Here is a 20,286-nt window from a genome sequence, read left to right as displayed (position 1 = left end):
GCTGCGGATTGCGAATAGTATTGATTGAAACATGTTCTTGTCTTCGTATATAAATATGATGATGATTGCTGACACAATGATTTACAATTAATTGTTTGTCTTACCTACTGCGTTTTAATTGGTAATAGGCAATGTATCCTCAACACACACCAGGCCTTTCGGATTCTAAAGTATAGGCACTGACACAATTGCTATGCATTTCTCAATTAAAAGCCAAAGGTCTTTGTGTATTGCTAATATGTTGTTTTCTATCGTTATACATTGTTAAAACAATAAAGTTTACAATATCCATCATTACACCCCCACTTTTCGAAAACTGCAATTGAAATCGATTGAAACTGATTTTTTTAAAAACATCCACGAAAACAACTGTTCCGGCAAGGGATGCGTACTATCATAATTGATCATAAATTATAATCATACTATTTTCATGCGTTACAATATATGTCGACAAACATTTTCCAAGTAATGACAACTAAGATTTAGTAGAGCACAGTGGTGCTCTTAAGGCGACATAATTTGCGCGCAACGTGAGAAATTTGTGATTTTTGGCAGTGGAGGGTGATCCATAGTTAAAGATTCATGCTTTTTGGCTAATGTTGGTATTCCATATTTTAAGTGTGTAGTTAAGTTTTCGACAGTCAAGAAGATGTAAAATAGAGCCTGCCTTTGAATACCGATTTAAGGTAAGACACTTGGTTAAGTGGAAAAATTAAGTGTTTTTACTTAACTTTAAGAAAACCTTTGAATACGGACCGAGGTATTGAGAAGCAAGGAAGTACTGTAATTAACTGCTGCCTGTCAAGACTAAATATTGATGTTTTAGCTACTGTCAAATGTTGGTATCGATTTGATGTTATTAATATATACACAGTAGTACATGTTTATGGAGGAGCGGCTGAATTGGTTTCTGTTGTTTTTTTTCATAGGTAGGGCTATATGTTATTGTGTGGCTGTCCAGTTACTAACATAACATGCCTTTAAAAGATTATTATATTGTTACTAACAATAGCTTACTCTTCAGTTTATTAACACTAGAGCACTTGGGGTAATTTAGGTCAAAACAGCTAAGTTCCCAAGCTTTTAAAGATCAACGGTAAAGATATGAAGTTATAAATACAAGTTGTTTTGTTTTTTATTTTATTTATTTATTTATTTTTTTTTTTTGGGGGGGGGGGGTCATTTTTTTCTTCTCTTCAGTTTTAATGTTTGTATATGTTATTGTTAAAATAATATCTCAGTTTATCCCTTGCTATAATGGTCTTTGTTATGTACATTGTTATGTACAATGTTGTAATCTGTGTTGTACTGTACTGCATTTGATATCAATTTGATAATTATTTTAAACTAGCTCAGTCTCTAACCCAACATCATCCAAAGTCTTCGACATTGAAAACACGAATTATTTATCAATTTAAATCACATTGATGTTGTGATCTTACCGGGAAAAGATGGGCTATGATATCCAATATTTAAGACGAATCTTGTACCATAATGCGTTTCAGGGCCATTTGTAAAGGACTCAAAGAACAAGGCTAGACATATTCCACAAGTCCTGTCAAAGAGTGACGCCATATTCTTATCTGGAGAGCATGCCCAATAAATACTATCGGTGTAAACTGGAATAACCAGACGTTAGGGGCTGCCATTCGATTGAGACTTCTGACGTATATCGCTGAACATAACTGATTAGAAATTAGAGTAAAAACAGAAACGTAAATCAGTTAATATACAGTGTACATTCATATTACATTAATATATGCGTTACGACCCATTTGTGTCAATATCTTAGGTCCCAAATATTAGCGATTTAGCTCCTTTAAGTCAAAGCCAAACATAATGCCCAGGATTGTACTTTAATATTGTACCTTTCGGCCTCTTAACCTTTACATGTAGTAGAGCATTACTATTTATAGGTTGTGTTATCTCTTGTAGTTTATTTCTGTTTTTTTAAAATTTTATTTATTTCTACTGTACATATACTTGTCTTAATTTTCACATATTGTATAGCCATTATAGTGTTTATGCTTGATAATATATTAGTCCATAAAGGCTTATATGTCGGGCACATTAATGTTCACCATGTGTTCAACAAAATAGATGAGGTGAACATGCTTATTAATGACTTTCATGTTTTGGTCACATTGACACACATTTAAACCGAAGATTTAAACCGAATAACAAAACAACTTGCTGTAAAGATTTCTGACTTCCATGAGCCATTCAGAAAAGATAATTGTTTGGGCTGTTCCCCCGGTGTCTCTTTATATGTAAAAGAATCTCTGTAGGGGGGGGGGGGTGGATGGCCGAATGGTTAGCACGTGCGCGCTGCGCTGTATCATACGGTCTGTCATTGAGTCAACTGGTGGGGTTTCGATTCCCCGGTTGTACGTGACTAGGAGTAGGGTCGCCTGTCCAGCCTCGTGGGTTTTCTCCGGGTCCTCCGGTTTCCCCCCACTGCTAAAGACCCCTACGCGCAAGCGAATTATTGAAATAAAATTAAAGCATATGTTAGTCCCGAAATGACCTAGTTTGATTCGAGTGGACGTTAAACCCCATTTCTCTCTCTCTCTCTCTCTGTAAACGTAGGTCTGATTTTGAGCATTATAAATTTATTGAATGTATCTGGGTGGAAGTATAGGCTATCTAAGAAACATTCTACCTATTTGAATCGGTTGTTTATATCGTATATTCCTGCCTCCTTGACCAATGGCTTGTATATTTGCAAGAAATGATGGATACTGTTTGGAATCTAGGTCATGGAATTAGTATGACGGGAGACAGGAACTTTGATCTCTTTAAATCTAACAACTTCTTTTGGACAGATATTCTTGGGTTATATAACCTTAAAGCTGCAATTTCATATTTTTAAGTTATATTTTTAAAATTTATTAAAATAAAGCCTTAAAATAGATGGTATCTATAAACAGTCCTACCTTGTTAAAGAATAATCCTATTAATCCTATAATTCACTATTGCCAGTTGAGAAATTGGCAAAAATATCATTTTTAACTTTAAATTCAAACGTTTGAAGATAATTATTTCATGGGGGGGGGGGGTATAGAAAAACAAGGGAGGTAATTGTGTTATTATTTCCGGGGTCGAAGGATTTTTAAGAGGGAGAATAATACCTATAATTGTATAATAGTGAGTTGACAACCTATTGAGCAAACGACATAGAAATAATTATGTTTTGACTTTCTTAGAAAATATGAAATTATCGCTTTAAACAATCGATTGATTTTCCTACACGTGTTACGGCATCATCAACATTAATTGATCATTAGGGTCTTCTCTTCAACACATCGTGGAAATTAATGTACCAATTATAAATTTATCCATGCTGTTTTACATGCTATAAGAAAGGTATCATGATCGCGAAATCATCCCATCCTACCATTTCTTATGTCATTCAAAACATTCAATAAAACTGATTTCTTGGGTGATTTAATTTTGCCCCTTTTGATAACGTGCTCTTTAAAATGTGGTATGATACGATTATTCCTGTCATTACATGTTCCTTTTAAGGACTAAAAGAGTTAAAACTGTCTCAAAACCGCTATGGCTTTCTGAGAGGCGAAATCATTGAATATAAAAAATGCAGACAAAGATTGAAAAATTTAATCAGAAGCTCTAAATCTAAATATTTCCGTAGAATTAGTAACTGATTCAAAAATTCAAAAGCAATCTGGAAGAGAATTAATAATGTAACTGACACGTCAAAATCTAATTCGCCTACACCCATTGATTGTGAAACTACATGTATTGACTATTTTTCTAAAATAGCTAATAATCTTTTGAAGAAGTAAGGCGCTGGCTCGCTAGCCTGGAGGTCGGGTATTCGATCCCTGCATTGGCCGGGAAGGTTCATCCCGATTTTCCGACGTGGTTTCCCCTTGTCAGTGAGGCAGGACGAAGGGCCTGACAGGGACAGCTGTCTAGTCCTTCGGATGAGACGAAAAACCGAGGTCCCGTGTAAACATTGGAATGCACGTAAAACATCCCTTGGCAGTTGGAATTCGATATAAGAATAGGCGATAGTTCCGCTGCCCGGGCAAAATTTCTCTCGCAGCACACTGTATGGCGTATGCCCGTCTTCATTAGCCCAGCATAGGAGCAGAACAGTAGGACGTTAAACCCCATTTCATTTCATTTCTTTTGAAGAAAGTACATGTCTCACCAGAAGATTTCAATGATTAGCTAGTTTTTAATATTATTCAAGGGCACCGTCAAACACAAGTGGTTTTTGAAATTACTCCTATAGCTATTATGCAAGTGTCACAATTCTTAGGGTACTTGATACAACTAAAACTAATAAATAAAATTCTGAATCAGAAACTGTTTCAATTGCGAAGGATCAAAACATATCTATCTAAATCCTTCCAACTACAGTATTACAAGTCACATTTCATGCCATATACATTTAACTGCTGTCCAATTTGGGGTAGTTGTAGCAAGACTGCATATTTATACCTTCAACGTCAACAAAATCGTGTCTTTAAACTAATTCATGACTTGCCCCCTTTTCTAAAGAAATGCAAGCTGTGAATATCAGTTAAGTAAACATATTTGTTTCTATAACATACTTAACAATGTTTGTCCAAGATATTTATCTAATATGTGTAGCATAAAGTACGAGACTTTATCTTGTTTATAAACCGTCTATTTTTACATGTAACTAAAATGAGAATATCCCAGAATTTCTATAAGGAAAACAAAACCTCCCCTGGGGGAATAACCCGTTACAGGCTTAAAGAAAAACTTTCAGAAGAATAACCCCAAATTACCCTGAATATATACTAAGCCGCCGCCGACTTTCAGACCACAAGTTATTCCGGGCATTAAATATACCCAAATGATCAAATAGATTCACCGTTATTGGTTTATAATAATGCTATAAGACTCCTCGACCGACCCTTCTCAGACCGAATTTAGATATTGTTAAGAATAGTTTGCGTTATAAGGATGCAAAATTGATAAGTGGTGAAAACATAAAAAATTGCAGACATGTTCATTCCTTTCCAAGACTTATTACTAATATGTGTCAAACCTAAATCGCAGTTTTACTAAAACTACTAGTATTACATAAACCAGGGGGTCACGGTGGCCAAGTCACTGGATGATCGAGACTATGTTTTTTTATCGTACAGACTTTAGTAATGATGATCAAGACTAGGCCAAAATTTCAATCGATTAAGTGGATCAATTTGACTGAAATTTTCAGCAAATTCCCTTTACATTATCTAGTTCTTAACTATTATAGTGAGAACTGCCAGCTCTATATCTTATCTCCCATAATGTATCTTTAAATGATTGATATAATTATTTCATTTATCTTGCACATATATATGTTTTATTTAAGCTCGGAAATTTTAATGTTTTTATTTTATAATTGTAATGCATTTTAATCATTTAGTTTTTGGTTACTTGTTATGCCTGCAGGGATTAGAAGAGTCTATTTCAATTTGTAGTATTGCATAATGGAATGTTCCATTATCTATTATCTGCTAGCTGGCTCCCACATCTTTATCTGCGAATTAGTTTCAACATATAACTTACGGCTTGTCTTTTATTATATTTTTACAGTTCATCGACGCTCATCCCATCTGATTGTTGAAGTACAGAATAGTTATAGAACTTTGTATTAGTCTTCTTTTGTACATCATCATTTAGTGAATAAAGTTATTCTTAGAAGTTGACTGAACTGTGAATTGTTAAACGACTACTATTATTATAGGATCTATATAGGAAGTGCGAGATTAGTTAAACATATTGGAAGATGAAAATTACCAGAAGATCAATAAAAATCAGAGGAGTTTAGTTTGTGTAGTTTGTTTTACACCAAGAACTATTACCAAAGTGAATACATGTTATTTTTTGTGGACATTGGCCACCTGTTCAGAAAGTGTCCATCTAGAATTTTCAGGTCAATAGGATTCTAACACGTCAGTACCAAGAACCTCTCAGAACTACTAACCAGAGAAATGGCAGTAAAGGGGGCGGATGTTGATATGGTTCTCAATGCATTGAGAGGAAAGGGATTATATCAACATGTTCAACTTCTCCTTATGCAATTATGTTCTTTTTCGTCTGATTTTCAACTACTTGGTATGATCTTCATCGGTAGGGGCGTATTTATTAACTTTTTTTAATAAATATATATCCTCTCTTCCATTTGAGGACTGCTTTTTGAAATATTTGTAAATGTGTACTAATAAGTTTATCTCTTCTCTCTTTCATTATAGGGCGGCGTTTTATGAATGTTTTTCTTTTAAATGTACGTAGTGATCATTCGAATTTTAGATGTAATATGCAAGAGCTAAATCTGCCTATTGCAAGTCGTTTTATTTTTTGGCTTCAAATGTTATAAAAAATATTATTTAAACATGTATTTACATACCAAGCACATAATCAACTCCCTGGCCCATCGCTGTGGCCATTTAATGATTATTATTTAGGCATGTATTTACATACCAAGCCCATAGTCAATTCTCTGGCCCATCGGATGGCTCCGATTGAAGGTAGATTCAAACGCTGTGGTCATTTAATGAATCAATTTAAAATTGGCGACACGAGGCTAAATCTCGAATAACAAATGCCATTGTTATGATAATAATCAGTCTATGAAATGTGTAGCTCAGAATAGAGTAATTTGAATTAAATTTTCAGTATATTCTTTTGGCGTTAAATCAGTCAATGCCATGTGTTGTCAAAACTTCAAACAGTGATAATTTAGCTCAGAATAAAGTAATTTGAATTAAACCGAACGGCCAGCTCTTTATCTAAATCTTACATAATGCATATGTAAGATTGATATCTTGTTTTCCTATTGCTTCAAAGGTCCTAGAGTGCATATTAGTTATTGCGTAAGGACATGTCGTTATCGTCGAATTATCGCATTTGCTGCATGTTAGCGATACGCCATATGTGCGAACGCTGCGCTTTGTCCGATATAAGGGGACATAATACCCAACACAAGGGGTCAAAATATATTTAGCCTCATTGAAGTTGTGTCCATACTTTATTATTATTCCTTTGAAAGCCGTGTACAAGCTAGTTACTTTGCCTCCACCTCCCATTCCCCCCATCCTCGTTGCACTCCAGGCAATAAAGTGTCGGCTAAGGGGTGAATATAACACTGTTAACACATAGCTATGCCTGTCCTCATTAGTCCAGTCAGTGCAGAAAAGCAGGACCTTAGACGCCATCTCATTTCATGTTTATTCGCCATTTATCTTTAATGACAAAAAATCATGTAAAACGATATAATTTATAAAGTAATTAAAATGTTATTTGTTTTGCAGGACGAATTATTCCCCATAAATGCTCTGCGCCCCCTAATGGTACTGATATAACCATAGATGAAGTAGAATTATCACCCAGTAATTATACAGTGGAATACGGACAATGTAATATAAATATTAAATACAATACCACTACTTCCACCAATACAGAACACACACTACCATGTATATATGGTATGACCTACACAGAGAGAAAAGATGCATCGATCGTTTCAGAGGTAATTTTATACAGATAACAAGCGGTTGCCACGCAAGATACGGACACATTTTGATGGACAGAAAACAAGTTAAAAAAACCAATACAATTAGGGGCCATAATCCTGGGCCCGATTCCTAGAAAATTCTTAAGCACGTTCTTGTGCTTAGATTTAAGTAGACTTTGCATTTAAGTAAACTTACCTTATTTTGTGTTCCCAGAAAATTCTTCAAAACGTTCTTGTGCTTAGATTTTAAGTAGACTTCATTGTAAGCACAAGCACGTTATTATGCGTTCCAAGAAAAAAACTTAAGCACAACATCGTGCTTAAAAATAGTCAATCTTAGCACAAGTCCCAAGCAAGGTATACGGCTTGCTTACCGACCTTAAGTCTATTTCTGCTTTAAAAAGATGGCTGACCGTAGAATTATTCGACGGCATTTCCGACACCTTTTGATACCAAATAGTCAATTCTCCAGAAGAAATTTCAAATTAAGAATGCTATAGAAAATTTCGCTGCTGGGCCTACCCTGAAACCATTTTATTTATTTGCCAATTAGTAAAAAATAGGCTACAAACACACAGGCTACTTTAACATCAGGAGCTCTCACAATTATTCAGTTAGTTTCTATGTGTCTGCGGGTTTTTTTTATCTTGTGGCACATTTTATATGTGAATAGGGGACATGCATCGAAATGAACCATATGTATATATATATAATATGACGTCAATGAAGCAGACGACAAATTTAAGACGCAATTCGCATACCAATGTTGTTTTTATGACGTTAAAGAGCATTGTAGTCTCAGTTTATGGTAAATTTTACCAGTCACAATATGCTTAGACTTATACTTGACTTGTGCTTGAGAATTTTCTAGGGAGGGTATTTTTATAAGTTTCTTACGTAAGAAAAAGTGAAGCATGACTTTGTGCTTACTTTAAGAATTTTCTAGGAACCGGGCCCGGAAAGTAAATACGGATATAAACATATTTTAATCGTCATTAAAATCGGATAAAAATTGCGACCTATAGACGGTCCACAACCTTGGTGCATGCCCAACCCCCAGGGACAGAAACACACCTATTTTATCTTTGTGCTCTTCATTTTAAAAAGTATCATATCAATCAAAGCTAGAATGTTTACGTATATTGCAGCGGTAGCGATGCTCTTATCTGATAATTACTTAGTGAGTTGCTACTCTTAATCAGATTTTAGTGTATTATAAATGTTTCATTACCGGCAAAAGAAACCATTAGCTCGCTCTCAGTGATTAATGATGTTCTGGCATTTAACCATACATTATGCAACAGCTAAATCTTCCTATCTTTCTTTAGGCCTGAAATGTTATATAAACTATTAATTAGACATTTATTAACATAATAAGACCATAATCAACTTTCGATGGCATCGGATATCTCCGATATTAAGTGGATTAGAACGGTTCAGACATATTTTGATTTAATATAATAATGGAGAAGCGAGACTTAGCTTCGAACAACCAGTACGTTGATTGCAGTTTTAACTATATCTTCGTTCGCATTTGAGTAATTGTAATGAAATTTTCAATATATTAATTTTGAATTATCTATTTTCGAACTATTATAGCAAGAATGGCTCTCTCTTTATCTAAATCTTGAATAATGTATCTTTAGGCAAATTGTTGCTTATAATATATCTTTAAACACATGTATTAGTCGTCATCGTCAGTTCCATCATTTTACAGTGTCAAACAAGTGCCTGTACTCAAAACAACCATAACAGATGTTACCAATCATGCATCACAAAGATATCGTTTGTTTTTGCATGATTATTTGGATAAGAAGAACACTGTAGTAGTAAAATGTATATAAATTCAAATTTTTACAAAAAAAAAAATGGTCTAAATTGTGATTTTGGTATGTATGAATAAAATTGCAATGCATGCGGTAGAACAGACGGTTAGTCATGCATGCTTTTGTAATCATCTTAACTTGTCAGTGGCGCACATGCATCGAGGTCCCGTGTACACATTGGCGTGCACGTAAAAGAACCATTGGCAGTTGGAATTCGATAACGAGTAGGCCGTAGTGCCGCTCTCTGGGCAAAATTACCTGTATAGCCTACTGTATAACGTGTGCTCGTCTTCACTGGACCAGTTGGAGCATTTCATTTAATTTATTTCATGATTTTGTAATATTTTCAGTTTGATCTTGTTTGTGATCGTGACGCGCTCGGCGATTTACCACAGACGCTGTTGATATTAGGACAAGCCATTGGTGCGCTGGTTCTGCCGTTTTTCTCAGATCGTTATGGACGAAAACCAATCAACATTATCAGCTATGTTTGTGTCATTGGGATTGGCGTTGCTACAGCTTTCTCTAACAGTTATATAACGTTTGCCATACTTCGACTGTTAATGGGAATAGTACAACAGGTATGTAAGACTTTCGGTGCATCAACTGCCGTGGTTTCGATTCCCCGGTTGTACGTGGCAAGGAGTAGGGTCGCCTGTCGAGTGGACGTTAAACCCCACCTCTCTCTCTCTCGGTTTATTGTTATGCCACACATCAATGAAGGAGATACACGGTAGCGTACTAAAAGGAGTACGGGGCTGCCAGCTTCGGGCTGCGCATTTGTTCTACTGCGTTGTCAAAAGGTTGTGTTTCAGACAGGGAACACCGCTTTTGACTTTACAGTTTAGACATGTTTAGTTTGTATTGGGAGGGTGGGTAGTTTGGTGTGTATTGTGCTCTCTTTTTATTATAAGGAGAGGGTGGGCTGTGGCTGCATGGATCTCTCCAGGTTGCACAAATTATTGTAATTACTCCTCTGATTTCTATCATATTTTGTTTTTCTTGATATAGTATTACTCTATATATGCTACAAAGGGGTATCTGGCCATATTTTATTTTACAGAGAATTGTATAAATCTCAATCTGATTAAAATAAAGATCTATATTTCGTTTTTTTATTCTTTCGGTGGCCTACACCACATGAAGATCTGACCAGTTGTAGTTGAAGGTCGCGTCAAAGGTCATACCAGCGGTATTTGACCCCATGACGTCAGACATTTGATTATCCAATCGGCGTTGGTGTTTCTAGTGGGTTACCCACAGTTCCGTGCACCTCACGCTGAAAACTCGCCGTAACAGACCGTTTCATTGGCTAATCCATCACATCATCGAGGACGCGGGTAACAACTCTTCCAGATCCTTATAATGTAAAAACAAGTAAAACGAAAGTTTGAAATATAAAAACGGAAATAAAATAGGATCTGTGTTTTAATCAGATTGTATAAATGGTATGCTACAAATACTATACAAATGTTATGTGACCGTATTTTGTATCAATGCTGCTAATTCTTTTAAGGCGTTATCAAACCGTATTTTGTTTTATAGGGGATGGTATTGAGCCTTACTACGTATTCTATGGAAGTGTATTCGACGCAATATAGAAGATATGTAGCAGTTATTACTACTGTCGTTTGTGGGGTCTCTTTTGTCTCCATGACCCCATTCGGATATTTTTTGCGAATGGAAAGTTGGCGAACCCAGCAACTTGCTTTTTGCTCTGTGTCGCTGTACATTATTATTGAAGTCATGTAAGTGTATTAGTTCATGTACATAATTGATTCCTAAAGTCGGGGTTCCTAAAGTTCATGCTTTTAATTAGAAGGCTTGTCATTGAGTCTATAGTAGCGTTGTTCCGAACTCAAGGCTGTACTTTGCTATTAGTACTGTCACCTACCCAGCCACGTGCCTTTTTAGTGGTTTACTCCCAACTACTAAAGAGCCTACGAGCATTACATATTGTCACTTAGCGATATTGTCATTATTTTTATATTGTCAGTTAGAGATATTATCATTATATATATATTAGCGATATTGTCATTATATATTAGCGATATTGTCATTATATATTGTCATAACATATTGCCATTATATATTGTCATTATTGTCAGATAGCGATATTGTCATCATATAGTGTCAGATAGCGATATTGTTATCATATAGTGTCAGATAGCGATATTGTCATTATAAATTGTCAGTTAGCGATATTTTCATAACATATTGCCATTATATATTGTTAGTTAGCGATATTGTCATAACGTTTAATTGTTAGCGCTATTCGGTATCGCCCATTTGTCAGAGACGCAATGAATCGTGGGATAAGGAACTACCCACCGTTATCTCGAACATAACCTTGTTTTTATTTTTATCCCGGTTCTGGCCGAGAAATTAATGTAGGAATGGATGGGGGCTAACGAAAAACCCATTCTACCAGTGTATTCATTTACGGTTAGAATGCGATGAAGAGTAGACTCAATTGCCGCTATCCGGCAACGCCTCGTGGCGGCCAACTTGAATAATTAAATTTCCCCAAGGGTGCCAGTGTGACATCATCCGGACTCGGAATCTACACATACTGAAGATAATAATATAATTCATCAAAAAACATAACGTGAACTATATTTTCATGAATAGGGTTAACCAGGTTAAGTGAAGACATATAAATAATGGCAATGATACATGTGACTAGATTATTCGTCAGTTGTTGAAAGTACTGACGTAAACAACTATATTGTAGATTTCTAGATGAGTCGTTAAGATGGTTGGTAGCAAATGGAAAATATGACATCGCTCTCAAGAATGTAAAGAAGGCAGCTAAATGGAATAAGGTAATTAAATAGCTTTGATATCAAATATGAGAATACATCCAAATACTTCCATCCAGTAATCTAACGAATCCGCGATAGTAATGAAGTAATTAAATAGCTTTGGTATCATAGTATCCAAATACTTCCATCCAGTAATCTGATGAATCCGCAATAGTCAAGGACACATGGTCACAACATCTGTTAGCTCGGTCCTGAAAGTCGGGTAGAGGAAGGGGTTCGAGAGCAAATTTTAATTTTCCGGGCTTTGTTGTTGGGCCTGTGACTCCTGGTTAGTAAGATGTAACGAAAGGATAACCGGATGTTGACTGTGACACATTGTTAGGATCTCTGAACATCAAACTAAGAATACATGTATGTTCATACTCTACTGATCCATGAATGTCAAATTAAAAGTTAGCCTTCCTATCGGATAAGCTATCGTTCGTCTTCTTGGAGTTGACATAACCCGCTTTTGGCTTTTGTAGAAATGCGACATACGATATAATGTCAGCTCAAAGAAGAACAAAGATAGCTTATCAGAAAGGAAAACTATTATGTTGACCAAATTGGATAAGAAAAGGATCCTTTAAAACATCTGATACCGATCTTATTCACAGGCTTCTAAAAAGTATTAACAAGCGGTTGCCGTGCAACATACACCACATTTTGTAAGCAATGGACAGAGAATACGCTAACAAAGCGGTTTTCGCACAATCAGTATCTAAAATCCAGGACAGTAATATCAAAAGAAACCGAGATCTTTAGGATATTAACACATTTTAAGTTTCATTAACATCGGATAAAATTTGTGATCTGTAGAGGGGCCAGAGCCTAGTTACATACTTAGTATACTATTATATTAGCGTCAGGCAGTCTCCTTCCGATTTTCACAAAATTCGAACTTAACCGTAATTACTGTGTACCGGTAATATATCGGTTCCTTTCGATATTGGCATGTACCGGGCCTAAGGTCATGGATTATGGCCCGTGATTGTATGAAAAATGACGTTTTTAGTCTGTGGACAGTCCTAGGGGTTCGAATTGTTTCCGATGAAACTTAAAATGTATGTTTATAACCCAAAGATCTCAATCTCTTTCGATATTGGCTCATATCGGCCCGTATGACTTTTCGAAACATCACGCTCTTAGCCTGTGGACTCTTTAGAGGTCACAAATTGTATTTGATTTTGCAGAAACTTAAAATAATATATGTTTCTATCCCAAAGATATTGACGTACGTAACATCCTGGCGCCCCTTATTGTTCGAAAATCGCATTTTCTTTAGCTATTTTTCTGTCTATCTCTTACAAAATATAAGCGTATCGTTCATGGCAACCAGTCGTTGGAAATGTTATCAATTTTCATCATTCTAGAGCACCTAATTTGCTTAGGAAGTTCTTATAGCCAATCGGGCGTTTCAGGTTGATGTCAATGTGGTTGTAGAAAAATTTAACGAGATGATAGAAAAACAGACCTTAGCTACTTCCGAGCCGGAGAAGGACGGTCAGCTTCTTTTAAACGAGGGTGAAACGATGCCAATTGAGAAAATAGAGAAATATAGTTTATTAGATATTTTGAAGAGAAAGAAATTGGCATTAAACACAGTCATTCTGTGGTATCTATGGTTAGTATGCACTGATATATTTCCAGCGAGGATTCCCCGGTGGGACTAATATTCGGAGGTCGCATATCCATGGTTTAGTGTACGTAAAAGAACCCTTGACACTTGGTATTCGATATAGAGAAGATGGAAACGCCGGTAGCCTTCCTTCGTAGCACACATCCATGATGTACGTACGTCGTTATAAGCCCGAGGTCTGACAAGGACAGCTGCCTAATCGTTCAGATGGCACGAAAAACCGAGGTCCAATGTACACATTGGCATGCACGTAAAAGATCCCTTGGCAGTTGGAATTCGAGTAGGCCATAGTGCCGCTGCCTGAACAAAATTTCCCTCATATTACATGTACACTGCATGGCGTATGCCCTTCTTCATTAGCCCTGTCGGCGCATAACACACACCCATGATGTACTTCCGTCTTTATTAGCCCAATTTGTGCCGAAATGTAGGACGTAAGACAAATTCAACGGAAATATAATAAACTTTTGTCGGGGGACTGCACAAAAAATGTAGAAACTACGAGGTAATGAGAGAAGAGAGAGAGAACTGAGGGTGGTGGTGGTGGGGGGGGGGGGGTAACGTCCACTCGACACAAACTAGGTCATTTCGGGACTAACATATGGTTCAATTTTATTTCAATAATTCCCTTGCGCGCAATGGCCTTTATCAATGGGAGGAAACCGGTGGACCCAGAGAAAACCCACCAGATTGGACAGGCGACCGTATTCCTTGTCACATACAACCTGTTCCAAAAGAGGCCGAGTAATTGCAAAAGTTACCCGAAAAGATGCATTTTGTAAGATCCAGACAAAGAGTTGTCAGATCTGGATATAATACACGTAGTTAACAAGTAGATAATGAAAAGGGGGTATGTTGAACATTTCAGTAAACTAAGTTGATTCTAAGCGGAATTATGGCCGTTTGAATAACAGTTTTATTCTCGGTTGTCATTGCTAACGTTGTTAAGATAATAAAGTCACGATTATCTATTTTTAGATCAAATTATTAACTGGCAATCGTGTTTAAATCCGTTGAAAATCAAAACCATACGATGACCTAGAGAGTTAGTTATGGGCTTGGTTGGCATGTGCATAAATGTATAATTCAAGATGTATATAACATTTGATTCTTACAAAATGCATCTTTATGTTACCGACTGAAAAAATTAAAGGATTTCTTTTTTGTTTCAGGTGCACGGCTGCTTTGTCATATTTTGGTTTATATTTTACGTCGTCGACTCTAGTTGGCGATAAATATCTCAACTACTTCCTGAATGCGTTAATGGAATTTCCTTCTGGGGTTTTATTCTTTCTGCTTGTTGATAGGTAGGTAATATAATTAATAATAATACATTGCTAATTCTAGCCTAAAGAGGTCGAGATGAGCAGTTCATTCGTTCGTTCAATGGGTTGATATTGTCCCGTACATCTTGTATAACTTAAAGGAGCTAAGTCGCTAATATTTGGGACCTAGAAATTGACACAAATGGGTCGCAACGCATACAATAATGTAATATGAATGTATATAAATTGAATTACATTCAATCGTTTCTGTTTTTACTGTAATTTCTAATCAGTTAGGTTCGGCGAAATACGCCAGTATTCTCAATCGAATTTCAATCTCTAACGTCTGGTTATTTCAGTCTACGTCGATAGCATTTATTGGGCATGCTCTCCAGATAAGAATATAGCGTCACCGTTTGACATGACTTGTGGAATATGCCTAGCCTCGTTTTTCGAGTCCCTTATTACAAATAGCGCTGAAACGCATTATGGTACACGATTCGTGTACCAATTGTAAAATGTTTATTTTGTCATTAAATATTGGATATCAGAAGGTCATTTTTTCCCGGTAAGATCACAAGATCAATGTTGATTTAAACCGACAAATAAATCGTGTTTTCAATGTCGAAGATTTTGGATGATGTTGAGTTAGAAACTTAGCTACTTTAACTTATTCGTCCGTCATTTGTTATATTTATCCAATGGTTAGAATCGATTGTGCGGCTGGTGTGCTAGTTATTAATATTTGTAGATGAGCCCCTTTCTTTGTTATGTGGTTGGAACACTTGACTCACGACTAGAGTGTTCCCTATTCGAATGCGGAATAGTTCAACCACCGGTTATGACACACGGCCCCTGGCCAGAAAGTCCCGTGTACGAATTCTTTATTAGGAAATATCGCCGCTAGAAACTTGCAATAATATAGTATCCACATCGTAATTACCAATATAAATATGGTGGTTTTAAAATTTTCGAATTGTATTTGACGATGGTAAACACACTATTCCTATCCTTTCTCTGTAGATTTGGTAGAAAGAGAACACTAGCAATATTTTTTGCTGTATGTGGGATTGGTATGATCATTGCTACTATTATTAAAGTTACATCCGGTGAGTCTTTTACGGTAATTATAACTTTCACCATCTGACTAATTTATATACGTAATTTGGAATACTATTATATTCATGCTTTATGTTGCTAAAAGGGCAAAATATCAGAAAAGGCCTCGGGCCTAATTTTCCACCCTTTCGAACCTAAGTGAGTATTATTTTTACTTAAGGATACATTATGGGAGATTAGATAAAGAGCTGACATCTCTTATTGTAATAGTTAAAAACTAGATAATGTAAAGAGAATTTGCTGAAAATTTCAGTCTTGGCGAATGAATTTTCGGCGTATAGCCTCGATCATCATTACTAAAGTCGGTAAAATGAAAAACATAGTCTCGATTATCCATTTTATGATTAAATCATGAATGAAAGTTGAGCAGCAAATCGGATCCTAATCCAGTAAATATCGCAGGCAAACGATGATATCGAAAGTTGATTATGATCTGGATAAGTTAATTAATGTATAATTAATAGTTTATATTAATTCAGTTCAGGCCTAAAGAAAGACCTGCAATAGGTAGATTTAGCTCTCGCATAATGTATATTTAAAGCAATGTCTTGTGCGCACATGATCGTTGATAGTGGTGTATGGCTCTAAAATTGAAATGAAAAACGACGGTATCTTCGCAATGGGATATTGGACACGTCTCTTGATTTGCACACAATCTTGAATATTTGACTGACTGTAGTACTGAATCACCAACTATTTGCCATTAGATAGAAGCTTGCCTTATTATTAAATTGTCAACAAGTATCCGATCACATCCATAACCATAGCTCTGTCAATTCTTCCAACCGTTAAATATTGTCTCAACCATAGAATACCCAAGGTCCACCGAAACCAATATTTATTTCAAAACCGATTAATGCCTGAAAGATAAGGTTGACGGCCTTGATTTTCGAAGTTTAGGCGTCAATGGCTATTGACTTTGCACAGGTAGTTATGAAGAACAGCTCTGTGTCACTGTTACTATTGCTTGGTAACGTTTCAGGAATTCACGAAGCTCAATTCAATTCTTTTTACAGATAGTTATGCAGCATCAATTTGTGTAACTATTTTTTCAATGGTTGGTAAAATTGGAGCCGGTGGTGCTTTTGGTGCATGTTTTTTCTACACCCCAGAAATATTTCCTACCAATTTAAGGTGAGTATAAGTATGGAAGGGTATGGTATTGCTGCCAATATTAAATGCTCTGCTAAAATTTCTTTTCCATTGATTATATGTAAAAAGTGCATTGCATTTGACGTTTTACATTTAACTTTGCCTTTAGAGGTATTTTGACTTTATCATTACCGGTATTAAGACTTTGTACATTGTATTTTCTTCACATATTCAATGGAAAATACATTTTAGCAGAGCAAATAATATTGACAATAACCAAACTTGACAATATAAGTACAGATAAATAATCAAGTATGTATGCAGCGCTTGTGTCTTACCTACATGTCAGCTTACCGGGCGTTGCGTGAAAGACATTGCCGTACGCTCAAAATAAACAAGCTTTACAATAAAAAAAAACCGCGAAATAAAAACTCCCATGTTGACCAAATGTGATGGGAATCTGTCATGCCTTTAAAATATCTGATCCCTGTCATGTTCACAAGCTTTTCCGACACATAATACATCTCTGGTAAAAATAGTCATAGGATGCTAAAATTCCGAAAGATTCACACCAATTTTGAAAATCAGTAAGATCCATCCTTGCACAGTCGTAATGCTTCAGTGTCGTCATATAGCTAATTTATCTAACGTAGTTGATCATGGCTGATAACCGCAATCGTAGACTATCCCTGTAGCGATTTAATCTGGAATGGTTGCTTTCTACTAGGGGATGTTGAAATTAAGAAGAGGCAGTAGGAACATTTTCCTCAACACCAGTAATCGTAGAGAAATTGTCGATAATTGTAGATCATTCTTGGCACTAATGTAGCTATATAACTTTTTTCTAATTTTTCTAGGAATGTTGGACTCGGATCAACGTCCGTAGCTGCTCGAGTTGGTGGCATGTTGGGTCCATTCTCAAGAGTTTTGGCTCAACATATATCATGGGGTCCAGCGGCTATATTCGGTGGCTGCTGTTTACTTGCCACCCTCTTGATCATCTTTTTACCGGAAACGACGGGAAAGGAACTTCCACAGACTATGGCGGACGTGAAACTTCTGTACAAAAAGATACCAGATGGATCGACAGTAAAACTGAAGGATGGACAGACAGAGATAATAAAATCGTAATTTTAAATAGATAAACAATATCTAAAATGGCGATTTGTCTTTAAAAAAACAGCGCGAAATAAATGAAGTTAACCCGATGTGTTAGTTTGATGAGTAATGGATCTTGCTATGGCGTGGTCTTTTCTATAGTTGCAGGAAACGCCAGTTTCGCTTTTCACTTAAACTATCTACCATTTAACTCAAATTCAGCAGCCAAAGTGAACTAAACCAAGTCAACCATGAGGCTAGCTTCCTCGTTTCAATCCCAAAATACATAAGACCCATTTACCTGTTTTATAAAGCCTCTAACTATCAAACTGGTTATCACCCTCCCGCATAACCGAAGCCAAAAATTATCATGATCGAAAGTAGTCAAAGGTATTCATGTAATGCAACTCTTCACCAAGATACCTTTTGTTGCTTGGCCGAAGCAGAAAATGTCGATCATCGGAGTTAAGACATTAAGTTATAGCGGTCAAACATTTTGATTAAATGTATTATTTGTCATTAATTAGCATCCCAGTTACGGAGACGCTGGGGCGCGGTTTCGTCTCGTCAGTTGTGCAGGACTTCTGAGCTTGCCAGGAACAGTGATTAATAAGTCGTTCGAATAAAACAAAGAATCGAGTTGCCGTGTACAAAATGGCGTGCCCAAAAATAAATCCTTGGCATTTAGAATTTGAAATAAGAGTAAATAATATCGCCGCTGTCCGGGCAAATTTGTCCTCAAATCACACCGTATGGCATATGTCCGACTTCAATTAGTCCAGAGGGCAGAAAACTAAGTCGTTAAACCCAATTTCACGAGGTCCAATCACACCTTCTTCAATCAATTGTTTGACCCGCCTAAAGGAGACTGAGGATTTGCCCGGACATTAGATAAAAGCATCGAGTGAAGGCCCCTAATGGACGATTTCGGTTTCAAACTTTTAATTTAATTGAACTTCGCCAATCTATTAAAACATCGCTAAAACCCGAGATCAACATAGCTCCTTTAATACTAAAGCGACTTGGAACTATTTTTGAGCTGATATTCAAATTTCACAATATTATAGAATGCATATAGCTAAATTCACGCACCACTGCGTCTTTAATATCCATATGCGGATCAAACATCTATCAGAATCCATTTAGATTTTCCGACGTGGTTTCCCCTTGTCAGTGGTGCAGAACGGAGGGCCTGGCAAGGACAGGTGTCTAGTCCTTCGGATGAGACGAAAAAACCGAGGTCCCGTGTATACATTGGAATGCACGTAAAAGATCCCTTGGCAGTTGGAATTCGATATAAGAGTAGGCGATAGTGCCGCTGCCCGGGCAAAATGTCCTAGGCCTGAAATGTTATCTAAATTATCAATTAGACATTAATTAACTTATCCAGACCATAATAAACTTACTCTCGATGTCAAGGCTAGCCTTCGACGTTGGGTGGATTGGATTCCTATATGCCGCTAACGGCCGTTGATAATTAAATAAAAAAAATTGGATAATCGAGACAATGCTGTTTATATTAATGATTTTAGTAATGATGACCGAGACTATGCAAAAATGTCACCCGCTTCTTTCTCGGCTCATAGTGGATCAATTTGACTGAAATTTTCAGCAAATTACCTTTACACTATCTAGTTTTTAACTATTATAGCGAGAACTGCCACCTCTTTATCTTACCTCCCATAATGTATCTTTAACATCTAATTAAAAAGATAGGTTTCCAGGCAACAAAACATACACCAAAACATACAGTCAACGAGAGTTGACGTATATTTGTTTAAACATATTTTATTACCATACAGTAAAAGGATTGGACAAGTTACATAAACATCTTCTCCTTCATAAGTGTATCAAATTATTCAGGATCACAAAAGATGCAAAATAAGAAGTGAATTAAGCCGGTGTGCTGAGGAATAAATCTCAAGATTTTCAAAGA

General features: G+C 36.3%; 1 protein-coding gene across 1 annotated transcript; it reads left to right on the top strand.

The window, feature by feature from the left end:
- The first annotated feature begins 625 nt into the window (after positions 1-625).
- Positions 626-18,460, top strand: LOC126819545 (organic cation transporter protein). Its single transcript, XM_056100076.1, has 11 exons — positions 626-686; positions 5,587-6,123; positions 7,305-7,522; positions 9,684-9,914; positions 10,879-11,081; positions 12,068-12,158; positions 13,559-13,761; positions 14,949-15,083; positions 16,065-16,150; positions 17,177-17,294; positions 18,110-18,460. Exons 2-11 carry the CDS (start codon positions 5,985-5,987, stop codon positions 18,381-18,383), a joined length of 1,698 nt encoding a protein of 565 aa, XP_055956051.1. The 5' UTR covers positions 626-686; positions 5,587-5,984; the 3' UTR covers positions 18,384-18,460.
- Positions 18,461-20,286: the final 1,826 nt, after the last annotated feature.

This window comes from Patella vulgata, chromosome 4, assembly GCF_932274485.2.
Source record: "Patella vulgata chromosome 4, xgPatVulg1.2, whole genome shotgun sequence".
Lineage (NCBI taxonomy): Eukaryota > Metazoa > Mollusca > Gastropoda > Patellidae > Patella > Patella vulgata.
Note: the sequence above shows the minus strand (reverse complement) of the source record. Positions and strands in the feature narration are given on the sequence as shown.

What these genes read in the sequence shown, in the direction of transcription:
- LOC126819545 (XM_056100076.1), top strand. Translation starts at nt 5,985, where the DNA reads ATGGCAGTAAAGGGGGCGGATGTTGATATGGTTCTCAATGCATTGAGA. An exon ending in ACTTGGTATGATCTTCATCG is followed by an intron (nt 6,124 to 7,304) that starts GTAGGGGCGTAT and finishes TTTGTTTTGCAG; the next exon opens with GACGAATTATTCCCCATAAA. An exon ending in GTCATTCTGTGGTATCTATG is followed by an intron (nt 13,762 to 14,948) that starts GTTAGTATGCAC and finishes TTTTTGTTTCAG; the next exon opens with GTGCACGGCTGCTTTGTCAT.